Raw genomic sequence first — 19,748 nt, forward strand, 5'->3', positions numbered from 1 at the left:
ACGCCCCCAAGAGGTTTAACTGAGAAGATTCTGTCTAAAAACTGTAGTGTACACTACCAGTCCCATCACTGAATTGACCCATTTCTCGGGAGATTATGCGCTTAGAATTCAGTTTCAATCCTCAATTCCTTTGACCTCATGGCTTGGTTTTTGCTCTGAAATGCACTGTCAACTGTGGAACCTTATATAGACAGGTGTATGCCTTTCCAAATCAAGTTCAATCAATTGAATTTACCACAGGTGGACTCCAAGTTGTAGAAACATCTCAAGGATGATCAATGGAAACAGGATGCAGATATGTTTTTTAATTTTTAATACATGAAAGAAAAAATAAGAACCCTTTTTCGCTTTGTCATTGAAACATTAAAAAAAAATCAATTTTAGAATAAGGCTATAACGTAACAAAATATGGAAAAAGTCAAGGGGTCTGAATACTTTCTGAATGCACTGTATATCAATGAGATATAGTAGTGTATTTATGTACCAGCATATCTGTTGCATTTTTCAACATCTTGTTTGGTTCTTAACCTGGTTGACCCACTAGTACAGTATGGCTCTTTGGAGGACTATGTTTAAAAATAACCATCAATACAAAGTCATCCCAGGAAACATTCAGATGTATTTACACAAGAAATACAAAATATTGCAAATAAACAGTACAGGTAAAATACAAGAAAAGGAAAATCGTGGATCTGTTACAAGTCTTCCACTGAGAACAGAACACAAAATGCTGAGGTTGTAGCAGACATTTCCACAAACATTTGCAGTAAGCCAAAAGTCAAAGGCTACAAGTGAAGCAAAGTTGAAGGTCGAGTTCCTGCCCGACTAGATGTGCAGGGCAGGCATTGCATTTACCAATGGCTGTGTGCCACGTCAGACTGCAGTCGGGCACTAGATTGCTATATCATATGAGGTGGTTAGCTAAAATGTTACACCTATTGCAGGCGTTCTAAGATCTGGTATGCATCTGCAAAGTAGTAGGGCAGGAACTCGAGCGACGATATCGCGAGACGAGAGTGAATAGGATAGAAGAGAAGATACACAGAATCAACAAAATACAACAGTGACATTAGCTTTGGAAAGAAACCACATTTAAACAATATGAAAACAAAAATCCAGAAACGTCACTCGTCATCAAACTGTGTACTGTCCCTCCAGTGTCTATAATACAGACAAAGTAAAAATTCACTACGTAAAATCTGAAAGATGAATCTTATCTATACAGTGCCATTATATAAGAATATAGTTTGTATTGTCACACCCTATTTATAACCTTATTAAGGTTGTGCTCTGTAAAACAATCCACATGATCAGCAAACATAAGCTTAATAATTATGCGAGATTATCAATGACTAAGTACTTTACAATATTGAGAAAGGAAAAAGAGTTGCAAAATATGGCTCCAAGGACAGTGTTTCCAACAGCTGTCATTATGAATATTGACAGTGTGTCTATCAGAAGTTCAGGTGAGGTCTTTGAATACATAGTACAGGTCATCCATTTGTGGAGTACATGACAGCAAGCTTCAAACAAAACCTCAGACCAAGGCATTAATATGATGCATGTTTGCACCAACAAAACCCATCCGATCATAAACTGTCCCCGTTTGTTCTCTCTTGTATTGACTCCATCCAATACCTACTGCAATGACCATGATACAGCACATTTCCATTATGTGGGCTTTTCCCTGTACAGACTAGAGGCCTTACAGAGGAACACCAACTGTCATCCTCAAGCATTTTACCCCATGCCATGAAATGCTCCCACTAGTCTGCAGTATACTGAAAGTGCATTTGCATTAAATTATCTGGTCATTTCTCCTCAGTCCAACCCCCAAATGCCATAGATAGACCAGTGAGTGTTGCTCTCCACTGCATTGTCTCTTGGGAGTGCTGTGTTGGTCTGTGAATATGGATGTCACACTGCTCACTGGCGCCCTCATGTGGAGCAGCACAGGGCAATCTGCTGCACCTTGGCCAGCTCCGTTAACAGCAGCTTCATGCTGTGTTTAAGCTGAGGCAGGCGGGCCAGAGGCTCTGGGGGCTCCAGCTCCCCTGTGTAGTCCAGCCAACTCTCCAACACTGAGGAGGAAAGATGGAACAGACAACACTGTCAATCACTCATGTAAAATGCATAGCTGAGAGGAACCTATAATATACAGTAGATGTATTGATTGTGGCTACACCTTTGTGACAGGTAAGAGGCCAATGTCTTGAGTTGTTTTTCTTGAAATTCTATCCTTTTCCCCATTGTACATATACAATCAGTGGCATCACAAAACGCTTTACTTGCTGACAGAAAACAAAGGGCATGCCTCACCATCCAGCTCCCTCTCGATGAAGTCCATCCTGTGAGTGACCTCTTCCTGTACGGCATCTATGTGATCCAGCAGGTTGATCTGCCACTGGTGCTGCTGGCTACTGCCGTCTCCGTCCCCTCCCTCCATCTTCACCTCGGCCTGGCCCCAGCGACCAACATCTGAACCCTGGACACATGGGAAAGAGGATGCTTCAGTCATAAGGTTGACTACCAATCTATAGTATTGTGCATGCAGGATGTATGGATAGAGAGTATAGGAAGCTTTAGTTTTTTAACAAGAACCGGCGATCACAGTTGTAAACCCACCTATTGTTTAACCACTACATCACTGGCTGAAATAGAACGGAGTGTGTGTGTGGGCTGAAACAGCACTAACCTTGGTGTGAGTGTTCAGGTGTGTATGGGCTTTGGGCCTGGCTGTCTCTAGCATGCCTCCATAGCGCTGCTCTCTCTCCAGCAGGTCCTCAGTACTCCTCAGGCTGTCCTCCAGCTCAGAGCCCCTCCGTGTGGTCTCCACCACCAGCCTCTGCTCCACCGCAGGGTAGTACGCCCGCGGCTTCTGGTAGCAGTGCTCACTCATGATGTACGAGTCCTGGAACGACTGGTAGGGCGAGAAGGTGGAAGAGGAGGCTCGACTGAGCTTCTCCATGGCGGCTGACATCAGAGCTTCTGCTCCCCCACGCGCAAGACTCTTGTGGTCCCTCTCTGAGCCCTCGTCTGTTGGCGCTGGAGACGGTGCTGCGTCGGTGCCCGTCCCCGAGCCGTCTCTCCTCCAGGGCCTCTCTGCCCGCTTCCAGGGCTGGCACCACAGCCGCAAGTCTGGGTGGGTTTGGGTACTACAGGGCCACACAGGGGCATTCAGACTCCATACAGACTCTACCCATTTTATAAGGATATAAGATATTCATTCATATTAGTGTATAGATAGATAGTTTTTCCCATTCTATTCCTCTACTTACTGTAGGATGCTCATCTTGAGCTGCAGGCCATTGAGCACCTCCACCACACGGTGGACGTCTCCTAGTAGCTGGTGTGTTGCTGCAATCTTCTTTGCATTCTGGTGGGAGTAGTTTTCATCCAAGAAGGACAGACCGTACATGTGACCGCTGCTCAGCCAATCACGGTCATACCAGTACCGCAGGCTCTGCCTCTGACCTGGAACAAAGATCATGAAGGCTCACATGATATCATAAGACAAATCCAGAAAAATTACAGTTAAATGTACTGGCTTATTTAGTTTAGTGTGAGCCTCTTTTAAACGCCTGTGGAGAAACCTGCGATGGATTTACTAGCAATCCCAGTTGTGTGTTTCTGGCTCTCACCTTGTGGGTCTCGGCAGACGTAGCAGGCGTATTTGTCTGGGACGTTCTCCTCCAGGAGGCCCATGCAGGTGCCATGCTGCCAGCACAGACACTCCTCACACTGGGGGAGACGAGAGACAAGGCCAGGGAGCAGAGTTACTATCAACTACTTAATCATGCAAATCAAAGTTTTGGCCAATGGTTGGCCTGAGCTTGCTTCAGAGAATCAGAGATGGGCTTGGCCTTCAGTTAGGTGCTATTTAATCTCGGGTTAACTCCAGAACTATCGTTTAAGGACTGCCTTTCCCCAACCCTGATACGTCCAAATAATCAGGGATGAAAACCCAAACACTGATGTGGTGACACTGATAGTTTGTCAAGGCTGATGGTTTGTTTACATAGCAGGTTAGAACTAACACGGCAAGTTGGGAGAATTAACGTAGCAGGTTATGTGAATGAGGTTAAGGGTAGGAAAAGGGTTAGGCTTAGTGAAAATGCTCCAATTGTCAATAAGTGTAGTCCCAACATGAGGCCTAACTCCATCCAGTAGGCCTGAGGCCTAACCCAACTGTAGTCCTAACTCCATCTAGTCACAACGGTAAAAGTCCCGGCACACCATCAGTATCGTCAAACCATCACTATCATAACACCTGAACTACTGCTGCTCGTTAACCTACGCATTCCATCCTGTCGCGACAGATTCTTGGGTTTACACGCAGAATCTGTCTCCGAGAGATTAGGTGCCATTTGACAAATGTGATTGATTTAAATATATAGTTGGTAGGAATCCACTAGTCTCGCAGTCTCACTGATGTGTATTGGAGGGAGGTTTGGGCTAGAGCCAGGTAAAACCCCAAGGTAGCTCACTTGTATCATGAAGTCGTTTTCCTCTTCCACCTCACAGACGCAACGCACAATCTCCTGAGCGCCCGTCTCCAAGGCAACAGAGCCCAGATTCAGGGGTGGAGTAGTGACGTCCAGCTCCGCCCCCTGCTCATCACTCCACCCACAGCTGTCAGTTGACCAATCACTGATGCTATCCTCATCTAGAGGGGAAATCAAGGAATGGAAAAGGTTAACTAATACAAACAATCCTGGTCAAGATGACTCTCATCTCTTTTAGAAACATTACAATACTACAGACATCTATATTTCTTCCATGAGCTAGTTTCATACCAAACAGTATATTTCTCAATGTGAGTCCCCAGAAGATAATATCATTTACATCCAAATGACGTGTTTGATGAAGAGAATATTGTAACACCAGCAATAATGGTAGAAAATATAGGAGGAAACTATAGCTAATTTCATCCACAGTATTTTAACGTACATTTAAGTGCCAAAATAAAGGAAACACTTGAGTAAATGAGGGATACAAAGTATATTGAAAGCAGGTGCTTCTACACAGGTGTGGTTCCTGAGTTAATTAAGCAATTAACCATCCAATCATGCTTAGGGTCATGTATAAAAATACCCAGTTGCCCATTATTTTGGCTACCATGGCTAGAAGAAGAGATCTCAGTGACTTTAAGAGGGGTCTCAAAGGAGCATAGGGGTTTAAAGGGTGTGTGTGTGTGTGTCTCTATGCCACGGCACATATATGCTGTTCTGGAATCTTGTGGTGGCACAACGTCCTAGTAAGACACTTTGTTGGTGTTTCCTTTCATTTGGCAGTTACCTGTATATCCCTTATGCATAGCTCTGTGGGTTGGACTTATAACAAACCGTATGTTGCACAATAACGAGTATAAAGCAAGCCATAGCAGCAAAAAAAAGGCCCTTGATTCTATCAATAAACCATAGAATCAGTCCTCAACTGTGATAACAGTTTGTTTGCTTTTCACGCCAGAAAGTGTGGAAAATAATGAGCAACATTGGTTTAATACAGAATTGAAAAGATACAGGTTGAAGCCAAGGACAAATGACTTGGATTGAAACCAGGCAAAGAATAATGGCAAAAGGGAGAGAGCGACACACACACACACACACACATAACATACACACACTGATACCCACCATCCACGTGTATCTGCTCTGACTGGTTGTATCCGGGCCTGCAGTGGTATGACTCAGGCTTGTGATTGTGTGAGAGGGGGAATTTGAGTGGCAAATTCAATTTGGACTGGAGATCAAATATTGAGATGTCAATATTCTCCTCACTACCTGTGTACTCTGTTAATAAAGGGGAGGGAGGGGGAAGCAGACGCAGAACAAAATGTCAACTTTGGACTTGCTGATGAGGACAAACAAGAGATAACTCTATTGGGGGGGACAAACAGACACTATATAAAACAGAATTCTGATGTTTACAGCTAAAGATACTATTATTGGTAGGGAAATATTTCCTTATAACAAAGAAACCATAAATGGAAATACCTCTACTTGAGTATTTCTGAGAGGTGAACTGGCCAAAACAATGTAAATATAGTCTAATTGTGCATAGTGAATAAACTATCCTCATAAAAGGTGTTATAACAAGTGTTATCCACACTCACAGTGAATTTAAAATAGATCAATAGACCAATAGCGGTTCAAACTTGGTTAGAGAAGTGCTGTCACAGTGGCCTGTGGTCAGCATTAGACTTTTCACAGATTAGTGAGATGATTATTAAATCCATAATAAAGGCCTTCCTAGCCTAATGTGTTATTATATGAACCAAACATGAGCCAAAGATGTGCAAATCATTAAAAGTCAGTGAAAAAGGAGGTAAAAGCACAAGACTGCTGATGCAAATGAAATGAGCAGTGGCTATTTGACTGATGAAGCGGTATAGGCCAGTAGTGAGGACAGGTAGTTTTAGTGATAATCCAACACAGACCTACACCTACCACACCAAGAGGAATGCAGGATGGCTCTGTGCTCAGGGGCCTTCCCACGGCCTGAATGAAGCGTTGCACATGCAGCTGATCAACAGGACACAAGCCCCATTCAGAACAGTAGGGTGACTAGAGTCCCCTTCTTACCAGACTTGGCCTTCTTTTTCTTCTTCTTTTTCTTCAGTTTAACGTGAAGGAAGTCGGTCTGTTTCTTATCCTTCAGCCGGTCTCGTTCTTTCACCAATCCTGGAGTGACACAGAGTGAACCAAGAGTTAAGAGAGTGCTTTAGATCCTGAACGCGTTACAAACACTAGAGCATGTCAAATTTCACAATATTCCTGTTGTGTCACATTTAGAGAAAGTGAACATTATTGACCTATTTAAGCCCTCTCTTTAGATCTTTCCACGTCTCCATTTTATACACACCTAAGTCCATGCCACTGCTCATAAACGTCTCTGTCGCCACCGGTCTCTGGCCATTCCTGTCCAGCTGGTTCTCTTTGCTCTTCTCCCTCAGCAGTGCCCTCTGCTGCTGGCTCTGTGTTGGCTCTGTGCTGACAGCAGGTGGCACTGACGTGCGTCTGCTCATTGTTTTTGCCTCACTACGTGGAGACGGGGGAGTTCTGATAGGACTGTGCACAGTGGAGTCTGCCATGCATAGAAAAAACATTATTATGACTAAAACTTTGGGTAAATCTATCTACAGCCATTTGTTTACACTTACGCATTGAGGCAGAGAAGGTGCGTCTCCTCTTAGGACTCTCCAGAGTGGTAGGGGAGGGGTGCTTCTCTGAGGCCTGGGTCTGGACGCTCCTGGTGGGGCTGAGGTCGTCCTCTAGCTGCTGGTCCTCTCCGTGGTAGTACTTCATGTGGTAGTGAAGCAGTTTGGCCTTGCGGAACGACTTGGTGCAACCCACAGCGCTGCATTTAAACGGGTTGTGGTCCAAGTTGATGGACAGGACTGGGGGAGGCTGGTTTTTGATCACTCTGTACACTGAAAACACAATGGAGACATGTAAGGACAAACAGCTAGTAGTGGAAAGAAACATGTAAACTGATCTAACACAGTGCAGGGGGAGAACTCACATGGCTCTCTGCTGAATCTATTGGGGTTGTGAAAACCCTGCTTCCTTATTGCTGGAACAAAAGACAAAGAGACCATATAAAACTGACAATCACTGACTGACGACGTTCAACAACAAATTAAAAACACTTCACTCTTTCAGAATTCTCATAAATATATTCAAACCTATACTATTTTGACGACTTGAAATGTGGACAGAACCTTGAAATATAACTGCAGTGACAGCTTCCATTATTTGGGAATAAGTCCTTTTGTATAGTGATTTTCTGAAGAGGGTTGTCTTACGTTTCACTGGGACGTCCAGTGGTGCAGATTTTGAGCTATCCGGTTGGCTCGCTGCCTTCTGCTCCACTCCGTCATTGGTGGACAAAGCTGAGGGTAATGGGATAGACACTGGCCCTGTCAGTGTTGACATCTGATTGGGTGGCTCAGTGGATAGCTTAGGTTCATTTGGTGAGCTCAGGACTGTGTACTCAGTTTTCATTTCCACCTCTTTTTTTATCCCTCCATTTAAATTATGAGTAGACCTCTCCTCACTCTGTCCTCGGTCTTCTTCCACCTTCACTCCGTTCGGGCCCACAGTGGCTGTCATGTGATCCCGGACGTCGTTCTGTCCTGCATGCTGCTCTGTATGCTCCTCCTGCTTAATCGCGGGTGGACTCTCTTTGGTGACATCCACCTCACCATCCTTCCTCTTGGTCTTCTCCTGTTCCTCCCTCTTGTCCCATTCATCAACATCATTATTATCCTCGGTCTCACTGTCTCCCTCCAGGTCAGAGGTACTGCGTCTGGCCCTTTTATTCTTGGGGCTGTTTTCCTGAGGCCTCCTGTCTCTGCCATTCTGGTGCTTCCTGACTCCGTTCCTCTCAGCAGACCGAGTCTTCCCTCCTCCTCTCTATTTCCAGGAAGAGAGGGGGATGAAAAGAGATGAAAATAATGCAAAGTATGACCCACAGAAATGTGACCCTTTGCATGGGAAGCCAACACAAAATGAACAGAGACAGTGCCTAAAGAAAGTATTCATACCCCTTGACTTATTCCACATTTTGTTGTGTTACAGCCTGAATTTTAAAAAAAATTCTCACCCATCTACACACAATACACCATAATGACAAAGTGAAAACATGTTTTTATACATTTTTGCACATTTATTGAATACGAAATACAGAAATATCTCATTTACATAAGTATGTACACCCAAGTCCATACATGTCAGAATCACCTTTGGCAGCGATTACAGCTGGAGTCTTTTTGGGTAAGTCTCTAAGAGCTTTGCACACCTGGATTGTACAATATTTGCACATTGTTCTTTTAAAAATTCTTCAACCTCTGTCAAGTTGGTTGTTGATCATTACTAGACAGCCATTTTCAAGTCTTGCCATAGATTTTCAAGCTGATTTAAGTTAAAACTGTATCAAAGCCACCCAGGAACATTCAATGTCATCTTCGTAAACAACTCCAGTGTATATTTGGCCTTGTGTTTTAGGTTATTATCCTGCTGATATGTGAATTTGTCTCCCATTGTCTGTTGGAAAGCAGACTGAACCAGGTTTTCCTCTAGGATTTTGCCTGTGCTTAGCTCTATTCTGTTTCTTTTTATCCTAAAAAACTCTAGTTCTTGCAGATGACAAGCATACCCATAACATGATGCAGCCACCACCACGCTTGAAAATATGAAGAGTGGTTCTCAGTGATGTGTTGGACATAACGCTTTGTATTCATTACATAAAGTTCACTTCTTTGCCACATTTTTTGCAGTTTTACTTTAGTGCCTTATTGCAAACCGAATGCATGTTTTGGAATATTTTTATTCTATACAGGCTTCATTCTTTTCAGTCTGTCAATTAGGTTAGTATTGTGGAGTAACTACAATGTTGTTATTTTTACCCATCTACCAATAGGTGCCCTTCTTTGTGACCAGACACCTCCCTGATCTTTGTGGTTGAATCTGTGTTTGAAATTCACTGCTCGACTGACGGACCTTACAGATAATTTGATGTGGTAGTACAGAGATGAGGTAGTCAATAAAAAAATCATGTTAAACACTATTATTGCACACAGTGTGTTCATGCAACTTATTATGTGACTTGTTAAACACATTTTTACTCTTGAACTTATTTAGGCATGCCATAACAAAGGGGTTGAATACTTATTGACTCAAGACGTTTCAACTGTTCATTTATTAATTTGTAAACATTTCTAAAAACATAATTCCACTTTGACATTATGGGGTATTGTGTGTAGGCCATTGACACAAAATGTCAATTTAATCAATTTTAAACTCATTTTGTCACAACAAAATGTGGAAAAAGTCAAGGGGTGTGAATACTTTCTGAAGGCACTGTATGTGCCCTTTGAGCAGGTAGAAACAATTGACAGTCCCTGCTGAGAGAAGGAAACAAAGAGCTCACCTCTCTGACAAAAGGCTTCACGTGGATCCCCTTCACTGTCTGGACGACTCCATCATAAAACTTCACACTGTAAGATGCTGAGGGCAAATGGAGATCAGATGGATCAGGTTGATGCTTTATTTTATTTAACAACTTAAAAATGTTACACCAGGCAACATATATCTCCAAACTTTTGACTGGTACTGTATATATACAGTTGAAGTCGGAAGTTTACATAAACCTTAACCAAATACATTTAAACTCAGTCTTTCACAATTCCTGACATTTAATCCAAGTAAAAAATTCCCTGTCTTAGGTCAGTTAGTATCACCACTTTATTTTAAGAATGTGAAATGTCAGAATAATAAGAGAATGATTTATTTCAGCTTTTATTTCTTTCATCACATTCCCAGTGGGTCAGAAGTTTACATACTCAATTAGTATTTGGTAGCAATGCCTTTAAATTATTTAACTTGGGTCAAACATTTCGGGTAGCCTTCCACCACAATAAGTTGGGTGAATTTTGGCCCATTCCTCCTGACAGAGCTGGTGTAACTGAGTCAGGTTTCTCGCACACACTTTTTCAGTTCTGCCCACAAATTTTCTATAGCATTGAGGTCAGGGCTTTGTGATGGCCACTCCAATACCTTAACTTTGTTGTCTTTAAGCCATTTTGCCACAACTTTGGAAGTATGCTTGGGGTCATTGTCCATTTGGAAGACCCATTTGCGACTAAGCTTTAACTTCCTGACTGATGTCTTCAGATGTTGCTTCAATATATCAAAATAATTTTCCTGCCTCATGATGCCATCTATTTTGAAGTGCACCAGTCCCTCCTGCTGCAAAGCACCCCCACAACATGATGCTGCCATCCCCATGCTTCACGGTTGGGATGGTGTTCTTCGGCTTGCAAGCCTCCACCTTTTTCCTCCAAACATAACTATGGTCATTATGGCCAAACAGTTCTATTTTTGTTTCATCAGACCAGAAGACATTTCTCCAAAAAGTACGATCTTTGTCCCCATGTGCAGTTCAAACCGTAGTCTGGCTTTTTTATGTCGGTTTTGGAGCAGTGGCTTCTTCCTTGCTAAGCAGCCTTTCAGGTTATGTCGATATAGGACTCGTTTTACTGTGGATATAGATACTTTTGTACCTGTTTCCTCCAGCAGTTCACAAGGTCCTTTGCTGCTGTTCTTTGATTGATTTGCACTTTTCGCACCAAAGTACGTTCATCTCTAGGAGACAGAATGCGTCTCCTTCCTGAGCGGTATGATGGCTGTGTGGTCCCATGGTGTTTATACTTTCGTACTATTGTTTGTACAGATTAACGTGGTACCTTCAGGCATTTGGAAATTGCTCCCAAGGATGAACCAGACTTGTGGAGGTCTACAATATTTTTTCTGAGGTCTTCGCTGATTTCTTTTGATTTTCCCATGATGTCAAGCAAAGAGGCACTGAGTTTGAAGGTAGGCCTTGCAATACATCCACAGGTACACCTCCAATTAACTCAAATTATGTCAATTAGCCTATCAGAAGCTTCTAAAGCCATGACATCATTTTCTGGAATTTTCCAGGCTGTTTAAAGGCACAGTCAATTTAGTGTATGTAAACTTCTGACCCACTGGAATTGTGAGACAGTGAATTACAAGTGAAATAATCTGTCTGTAAACAATTGTTGGAAAAATGACTTGTGTCATGCACAAAATAGATGTTCTAACTGACTTGCCAAAACTATAGTTTGTTAAAACGTCTTATGGCTGAGATCGGCTAACGGGATCGATTTGACAACAGCCAGTGAAAGCGCAGGGTGCCAAATTCAAACAGAAATCTCATAATTAAAACTCCTCCAACATACAAGTATTTCACACCATTTTAAAGATAAACGTGTTGTTAATCCCACCACAGTGTCCGATTTCAAAAAGGCTTTACGACAAAAGCACACCTAACGATTATGTTAGGTCAGTACCTAGTCACATAAAAACACAGCCATTTTTCCAGCCAAAGACAGGAGTCACAAAAAGCAGAAATAGATATAAAATGAATCACTAACCTTTGATGATCTTCATCAGATGACACACATAGGACTTCATGTTACACAATACATGTTTTGTTCGATAAAGTGCATATTTATATCCAAAAATCTGTTTACATTGGCGCGTTACGTTCAGTAATGTTTTGCTTCAAAACATCCAGTGATTTTGCAGAGAGCCACATCAATTTACAGAAATAGTCATCATAAACTTTAATATAAGACACAAGTGTTATGCACAGAATTAGAGATATACTTCTCCTTAATGCAACCACCGTGTCAGATTTCAAAAAAACTTTACGGAAAAAGCAAACCATGCAATAATCTGAGTACAGCGCTCAGACAACAAAACCATGTTGGAGTCAACAGAAGTCAGAAATAGCGTTATAAATATTCACTTACCTTTGATGATCTTCATCAGAATGCACTCCCAGGAATCCCAGTTCCACAATAAATGTTTGATTTGTTCGGTAAAGTACATAATTTATGTCCAAATACCTCCTTTTTGTTTGCGCGTTTAGCCCAGTAATCCAAATTCATGAGGCGCGAGCAGACAACGTCCAAAAGTTCCGTTACAGTCCGTAGAAACATGTCAAACGATGTATAGAATCAATCTTTAGGATGTTTTTATCATAAATCTTCAATAATGTTTCAACCGGAGAATTCCTTTGTCTTCAGAAATGCAATGGAACTCAAGCTAACTCTCACGTGAACGCACATGGTCAGCTCACGGCACTCTGCCAGACCCCTGACTCAAAGAGCCCTCAGTCCCCCCTCCTTCACAGTAGAAGCATCAAACAAGGTTCTAAAGACTGTTGACATCTAGTGGAAGCCGTAGGAAGTGCAATATGACCAATATCCCACTGTATATTCGATAGGCAATGATTTGAAAAACTACAAACCTCAGATTTCCAACTTCCTGGTTGGATTTTTTCTCAGGTTTTTGACTGCCATATGAGTTCTGTTATACTCACAGACATCATTCAAACAGTTTTAGAAACTTCAGAGTTTTCTATCCAAATATACTAATAATATGCACATCTTAGCTTCTGGGACTGAGTAGCAGGCAGTTTACTCTGGGCACCTTATTCATCCAAGCTACTCAATACTGCCACCAGCCATAATAAGTTATTAATAAGTGTCACGTTCCTGACCTGTTTTCCATTGTTTTTGTATGTGTTTAGTTGGTCAGGGCGTGAGTTGGGGTGGGCATTCTATGTTATGTGTTTCTATGTTGGGTTTAATGTGTTGCCTGATATGGTTCTCAATTAGAGGCAGGTGTTTGACGTTTCCTCTGATTGAGAACCATATTAAGGTAGGCTGTTCTCACTGTTTGTTTGTGGGTGATTGTTGCTGTGTCTGTGTATGTCGCACCACACGGTACTGTTTCGTTTCGTTTCGTTCTTTCATTCATTTTCGTGTGTTCCTTCCTGTTCGTGCATTCATGTTATATGTTCTCTAGTTCAGGTTTGTTCACATCGTTTATTATTTTGTAGTTATCAAGTGTTCTTCGTGTTCGTCGTCTTGATTTAATAAATTCATTATGTATTCAGCACTCGCTGCGCATTGGTCCGCTCAATCACCTATAGACGATCGTTACAGAATCACCCACCAACGAAGGATCAAGCAGCGGGTTAACGGGCAGCAGCAACAGCGCAAGAAGGAGGAATGGACATGGGAGGAAGTTTTGGACGGCAAGGGTTGCTACACATGGGAGGAGATCCTGGCTGGAAGAGATCGCCTCCCATGGGAACAGCTGGAGGCAGTTAGGAGAGCAGAGGCAACCGGAGAGAGGAACCGGCGTTATGAGGGTACGCGGCTAGCACGGAAGCCTGTGAGTCAAGCCCAAAAATTTCTTGGGGGGGGGGGGGGGGGGGGGGCTACAAGGGAGTGTGGCGAAGTCAGGTAGGAGACCTGCACCAACTCCCCGAGCTTACCGTGGAGAGCGAGAATACGGGCAGACACCGTGTTATGCGGTAAAGCGCACGGTGTCTCCTGTACGTGTGCTTAGCCCGGTGCGGGTTATTCCACCTCCCCGCACTGGCAGGGCTAGATTGAGTATTGAGCCGGATGTCATGAAGCCGGCCCAACGCATCTGGCCACCAGTGCGTCTCCTCGGGCCGGCATACATGGCACCAGCCTTACGCATGGTGTCCCCGGTTCGCCTACATAGCCCAGTGCGGGTTATTCCACCTCCCCGCACTGGTCGGGCTACGGGGAGCATACAACCAGGTAAGGTTGGGCAGGCTCAGTGCTCAAGGGAGCCAGTACGCCTGCATGGTCCGGTATATCCGGCGCCACCTCCCCGCCCCAGCCCAGTACCACCAGTGCTTACACCACGCACCAGGCTTCCTGTGCGTCTCCAGAGCCCTGTTCCTCCTCCACGCACTAAGCCTCCTGTGCGTCTCCAGAGCCCTGTTTCTCTCCAGAGCCCTGTTCCTCCTCCACGCACTAAGCCTCCTGTGCGCCTCCAGAGTCCTGTGCGTCCTGTTGCTGCTCCCCGCACTAGCCTGAAGGTGCGTGTCCTTAGCCCGGTACCTCCAGTTCCGGCACCAGGCCTACAGTGCGCCTCAGCCGGCCAGAGTCTGCTGTCTGCCCAGCGGCGCCTGAACTGCCCGTCTGCCCAACGCCGTCTGAGCTGTCCGTCTGCCAAGCGCCGCCTGAGTTGCCCGTCTGTACTGAGCCTTCAAAGCCGCCCGTCTGTACTGAGCCTTCAGAGCCGCCCGTCTGTCCTGAGCCTTCAGAGCCGCCCGTCTGTCCTGAGCCTTCAGAGCCGTCCGCCAGACAGGAGCCGCTAGAGCCGTCCGCCAGACAGGAGCCGCTAGAGCCGTCCGCCAGACAGGAGCCGCTAGAGCCGTCCGCCAGACAGGAGCAGCCAGAGCCTTCCGCCAGACAGGAGCAGCCAGAGCCTTCCGCCAGACAGGAGCAGCCAGAGCCTTCCGCCAGACAGGAGCAGCCAGAGCCTTCCGCCAGACAGGAGCAGCCAGAGCCTTCCGCCAGACAGGAGCAGCCAGAGCCGCCAGCCAGCCATGAGCAGCCAGAGCCGTCAGCCAGCCATGAGCAGCCAGAGCCGTCAGCCAGCCATGACCAGCCAGAGCCGTCAGCCAGCCATGAGCAGCCAGAGCCGTCAGCCAGCCATGAGCAGCCAGAGCCGCCAGCCAGCCATGAGCAGCCAGACCCGCCAGCCAGCCATGAGCAGCCAGAGCCGCCAGCCAGCCATGAGCAGCCAGAGCCGCCAGCCAGCCATGAGCCGCCAGAGCCAGCCAGCCAGGATCCGCCAGAGCCAGCCAGCCAGGATCCGCCAGAGCCAGCCAGCCAGGATCCGCCAGAGCCAGCCAGCCAGGATCCGCCAGAGCCAGCCAGCCAGGATCTGCCAGAGCCAGCCAGCCAGGATCCGCCAGAGCCAGCCAGCCAGGATCCGCCAGCCAGTCCGGTGCTGCCACTCAGTCCGGAGCTGCCCCTCATTCCGGTGTTGCCCCCTAGTCCGGTGCTGCCCCTTAATCCAGTGGGGTTAATTTGGAGGGTGGCCATTTGGAGGAGGCTACGGATTGACTATGGTGGGGTGGGGACCACGTCCGGAGCCGGAGCCGCCACCGTGGACAGATGCCCACCCAGACCCTCCCCTAGACTTTGGTTGTGCGCCCGGAGTTCGCACCTTGAAGGGGGGGTTCTGTCACGTTCCTGACCTGTTTTCCATTGTTTTTGTATGTGTTTAGTTGGTCAGGGCGTGAGTTGGGGTGGGCATTCTATGTTATGTGTTTCTATGTTGGGTTTAATGTGTTGCCTGATATGGTTCTCAATTAGAGGCAGGTGTTTGACGTTTCCTCTGATTGAGAACCATATTAATATCAATCACGATCGTTACAATAACACATTTGTGGAGTGGTTGAAAAACGAGTTTTAATGACTCCAACCTAAGTGTATGTAAACTTCCGACTTCAACTGTACATAACAAAATTGTTGAGGATACTAACACAAAAACGTCAAGAGACTTATTTCCATTGTGGTCCTCTATTATTTTATTATTTATTTGTCACATACACATGGTTAGCAGATGTTAATGTGAGTGTAGCGAAATGCTTGTGCTTCTAGTTCCGACAATGCCGTAATAACCAACGAGTAATCTAACCTAACAATTTCACAACAACTACCTTATACACACAAGTGTAAAGGGATGAAGAATATGTACATAAAGATATATGAATGAGTGATGGTACAGAACACTGTTCTGCAGAACAGAACACACAAATCCCTTCAATATGCATACGAGTGTACTTCCAAACCACTCACCATCTTTATTGACTGCTAAGACCTTGGCAGGGTAGAAGCGGCAATCGGACCAACTGGCGAGGACCTTGTCATTTACATGAAATCCCTGAAGAGACAGATGAAAGGAAGTGTCACACATGGATCCAGTATCAGCCTGAGCAAATGACATCAAATAGAAGTAGGCGGAGCAAACAGAAGACCAGGTAAAGCTAAGCAGAGCAATCAGTAGGGATCTAGTTGGGAGAGTAAGTAAGTAGAGTCCCTCTCTTACAGGGATAGGATCGTCGTCCAGCAGTCCCTGTCGTCTCAGCTGGATCCTCTCTACAGGTCTCAGGTAGGGGCTGGTCCAGTCAAACCACTCATCATAGCGGTGGCTCCACTGACGGTAGTGGATCAGGATCTTCTCATCATTATAGTCAATCTTCTCTATGTTGGCCGGATACCTAGGAGCAGGGGATATATGAGGGGTGACTGAGATGGGAGCAAAGCAACTGAACTGGATAACAGAAAGACAGAGAGAAAGACAAAGACTGAAAAATAGCTGAGGAAAGCAACAAAGAGAGTGCAGGCAGATAAAGACATACTGTACTGAGAATGAGAGAGAGTGATGGAGGAACAGAAGCATGACTCACCAGTTTTTGAGGGTGTCTCTGGCCTCTAGCGTTGCTCCCACCTCAAAAGTTATCCCTCTTCTGTTAGGTGGCATCTTGCTCATCATGCTCACATCCACCTCCTGCTGACAGACACACAGTTCTACTTGGTTAAAGACCAGACACACATATACTTCTAGTTCTTAAAACTGCCAAGTACGAACGTGAGTTCGTACTGGTCTAGAGACTGGATTGGAGCGAACTGGCTTAAATACAAAAAAGGCCTGACTCCATAATCAGTGGAGAATTTAGTTAGTTCTCAATTTCTTTTGATCAGCATTTACTTGTTACATAATGAATCATAGAGGTGGAAAGTGAAAACAAACAATGGCGCTAAGGGTCTTAGTCATTTTGCTGAGTGGACTGCCAGGAAGAGGTGAGAGAACAGGGATGAGGCTTGTCTGTATGGCTGAGAGAAAAGGGAATTATTCCATAAATACAGGAACACAATACTGTGTGTACCCAACAATAACTACTGTATGTATGTAGACACATGGGGAATAAAAACTATAATTACTGAAGTTAGTATTGTAGCAGTAGACACATGAGGGGATTCCACAATGATTACAAAAGACCAACGACTGAGCAACAATGTTGGCAGGCAGACAGTGGAATTTAGCCCCAAGTCTAAAAGGTGTGTTGACACCATGTAGTTCTAAGCTATATCTAAAATCTTAGATTGTTGCATCCAAAGATAGGTGTAAACATTGTAGTGTGTATAATCTAAATAAATAAAAACTAAGAAATAACAACTTAAGGCATTATAGGGCATCCATAAAGTAGTCATAAGCACTACATAGACGTTTAATAAGAATTTAAGCAAAGTCGTACTACATAATGAGCGATGTGAAAGGCCCTTAAATATGGTGCTCATCCAAAAATGGCATAACCCCATTGACACCCTTAAAATGGCTTGACATTCGTTTATGATAGCAAATATGTCTGCTCCATCATTTAGGCTATCAGGCTCCAATGTTTATCCAACGAAAACACTTAGCAAAGAAACACATAACGTTATATGCTTAACGCAATGTTCAACAGCGCGCAAACCTTCCTCTTTGAAGCATCTGTATGTAACCCTTACTCCATCTATTTTATAGCAATACTGTCTAATCCCTGTCTCGAGAATTGTGTGCAGCCAGTACCTAATAACGAGTTCAAGAGCCAGACAGCTTTCAAAGACTTGGGCAGCACGATTAGAAATTCCGACACTCTCTATTCTGTATCCTTTTGTCCAACTGGAGTGATCATAGTGTGATGATTCATGACTGGATTCCAATTCGGTCAAATTGACAAAAATGTTGCTTTTGATGACTAAATCTGCTCAAACAAAATCTATGCTACTCAAAATGGTCCATTGTCTGGTCCATTGCAGAGCGTTACATTGTGTCTCGCGCCCTGAATACTTTGTATCCTATAGCATTGTCAAACACAATCACACGATTCTAAACAGATCTTTGCAATACATTAGCCTAATTTCGGGAGGAAAAACTCACCTTTGGGTAGAGACTTTGAGCATAGTCCATTTAAATGCAACAATAGTAGCCGGATATCTTCACACTACTTGGCAACCCACGTGTTTTCTGGTCAGGCGAACATTCCACATATTGAAACAATGGGAGACAATAGCAATGCAAATGGTCTCTGAAATTAGATTAAGCTAGTTATGTAGGCCAGTTGCTTATGTAACATACATGGATAACATGAATCTACGTTATGTAGGTTCCATAAACACATACTCCGACGAAGCATTTGTGAACGAATAGGGCATAATTCTTTCTGGTGGAGAGGCTCAAAACGCACGGAAGCGACCTCAATGACGCGCAATACACGTCAGTTGTTTATCCCAGACTCGATAAGGGTGAAAATCATTTTCAACTTGGACCTTGGCTTCAACTATAGGCCTACTATAGTCCATGGCTTTACATTAACTATGTAACATAACCATAGAAGGCTAATTGCCGATAAAATGTTGAAATATAGCCTAATCCTGTAAATTGCCATGTTTTTCTCTCTCCATTATTTGGCAGCGCTGCTTGCACGTCAGCAGTCACCCAGCATCCACTCCAAAGTAAGGCGTAAATAAGATGCATATGATTTTATACAATTCAAAGCTGCCTTTTGTGGATTCGTTTCTGACAGTTTATCTTCCGATATTCTATAAGGAGTCTTGAATATATTTCACTGTAGTTTGTCAGTGACTTGAATAAAGCTAATTGGTTAAGCGGTATGATAGGGGCGGACTTGAGAAATTTTACAGGCCATTCAGACTGTCATTCATAAGAGGATCGGGCCTCTACGCCTGGCCACACGTTTTGTTACGGTAAATACGGCATGGAAATAGAGCACTTTAAACTTCCCTGAAGCCACCGAAACAATGACGAGTCTACCTTACACCAAACAGTATAAGATATCCGTAAGCCAAAACAAATCTACATTACAAGTCTTTAAAAGTTATTTGTTTAGGAAGCAGAAGCGTCATGCCGCATTCAGATTACACAATGTTTTGTGTTATTGATGCATAAAACCCTTTTCTATTCTGTCGCAAATACTAATGACTAAAATGTTGCATAAAACTGATGTCAAATGTTACCTTGATTTCTGGATACTGGGTTTCCAATGGTGATGTGCAGCGTGTGATAAAATCCTCTCGTGTGGTGCCTCCGCTTCTGATTCGAGAGCACGCAGTTGAATTTTTTCTCGATGCACTCGCACTACCGGCGCGCAACTACGCATGTATTAAATATACCTTCTGTTCCAGAGATGCATGGTAGAGGCTATTTGCAGGCTATACATAAGTAAATTACTTTTACAGTCGTAAGCCTGCCTATACGGCATTTACAGCCAATGGCAAATTTACATCAATAGTAGGCTAGGCTATATTACAT

The 19,748-nt window shown here is 44.2% G+C and overlaps 1 protein-coding gene across 6 annotated transcripts; it reads right to left on the reverse strand.

Moving 5' to 3' along the window:
- Window positions 1-283: 283 nt before the first annotated feature.
- On the reverse strand, window positions 284-19,577 carry LOC120065073 (PHD finger protein 20-like). Of its 6 annotated transcripts, none has more exons than XM_039015761.1 (17): window positions 19,454-19,577; window positions 16,843-16,943; window positions 16,482-16,653; window positions 16,232-16,316; window positions 9,934-10,010; window positions 7,808-8,417; window positions 7,525-7,575; window positions 7,163-7,432; window positions 6,865-7,086; window positions 6,585-6,683; window positions 5,637-5,792; window positions 4,488-4,666; window positions 3,642-3,741; window positions 3,279-3,474; window positions 2,696-3,155; window positions 2,320-2,485; window positions 284-2,081 (listed from the first exon to the last, which is right to left on the reverse strand). In XM_039015761.1, the coding sequence occupies exons 2-17, from the start codon at window positions 16,926-16,928 to the stop codon at window positions 1,939-1,941; spliced, it is 3,072 nt and encodes a 1,023-aa protein (XP_038871689.1). In that variant the 5' UTR covers window positions 16,929-16,943; window positions 19,454-19,577; the 3' UTR covers window positions 284-1,938. The 6 variants fall into 6 exon arrangements, with proteins under 6 accessions (XP_038871689.1, XP_038871690.1, XP_038871688.1 ...); XM_039015762.1 differs by having other exon boundaries at window positions 16,843-16,946; window positions 19,454-19,561; XM_039015760.1 differs by lacking the exon at window positions 19,454-19,577 and adding an exon at window positions 18,357-18,784.
- Between the last annotated feature and the right edge of the window lie 171 nt (window positions 19,578-19,748).

This window comes from Salvelinus namaycush, chromosome 20 (genome assembly GCF_016432855.1).
Source record: "Salvelinus namaycush isolate Seneca chromosome 20, SaNama_1.0, whole genome shotgun sequence".
NCBI classification, from domain to species: Eukaryota; Metazoa; Chordata; class Actinopteri; order Salmoniformes; family Salmonidae; genus Salvelinus; species Salvelinus namaycush.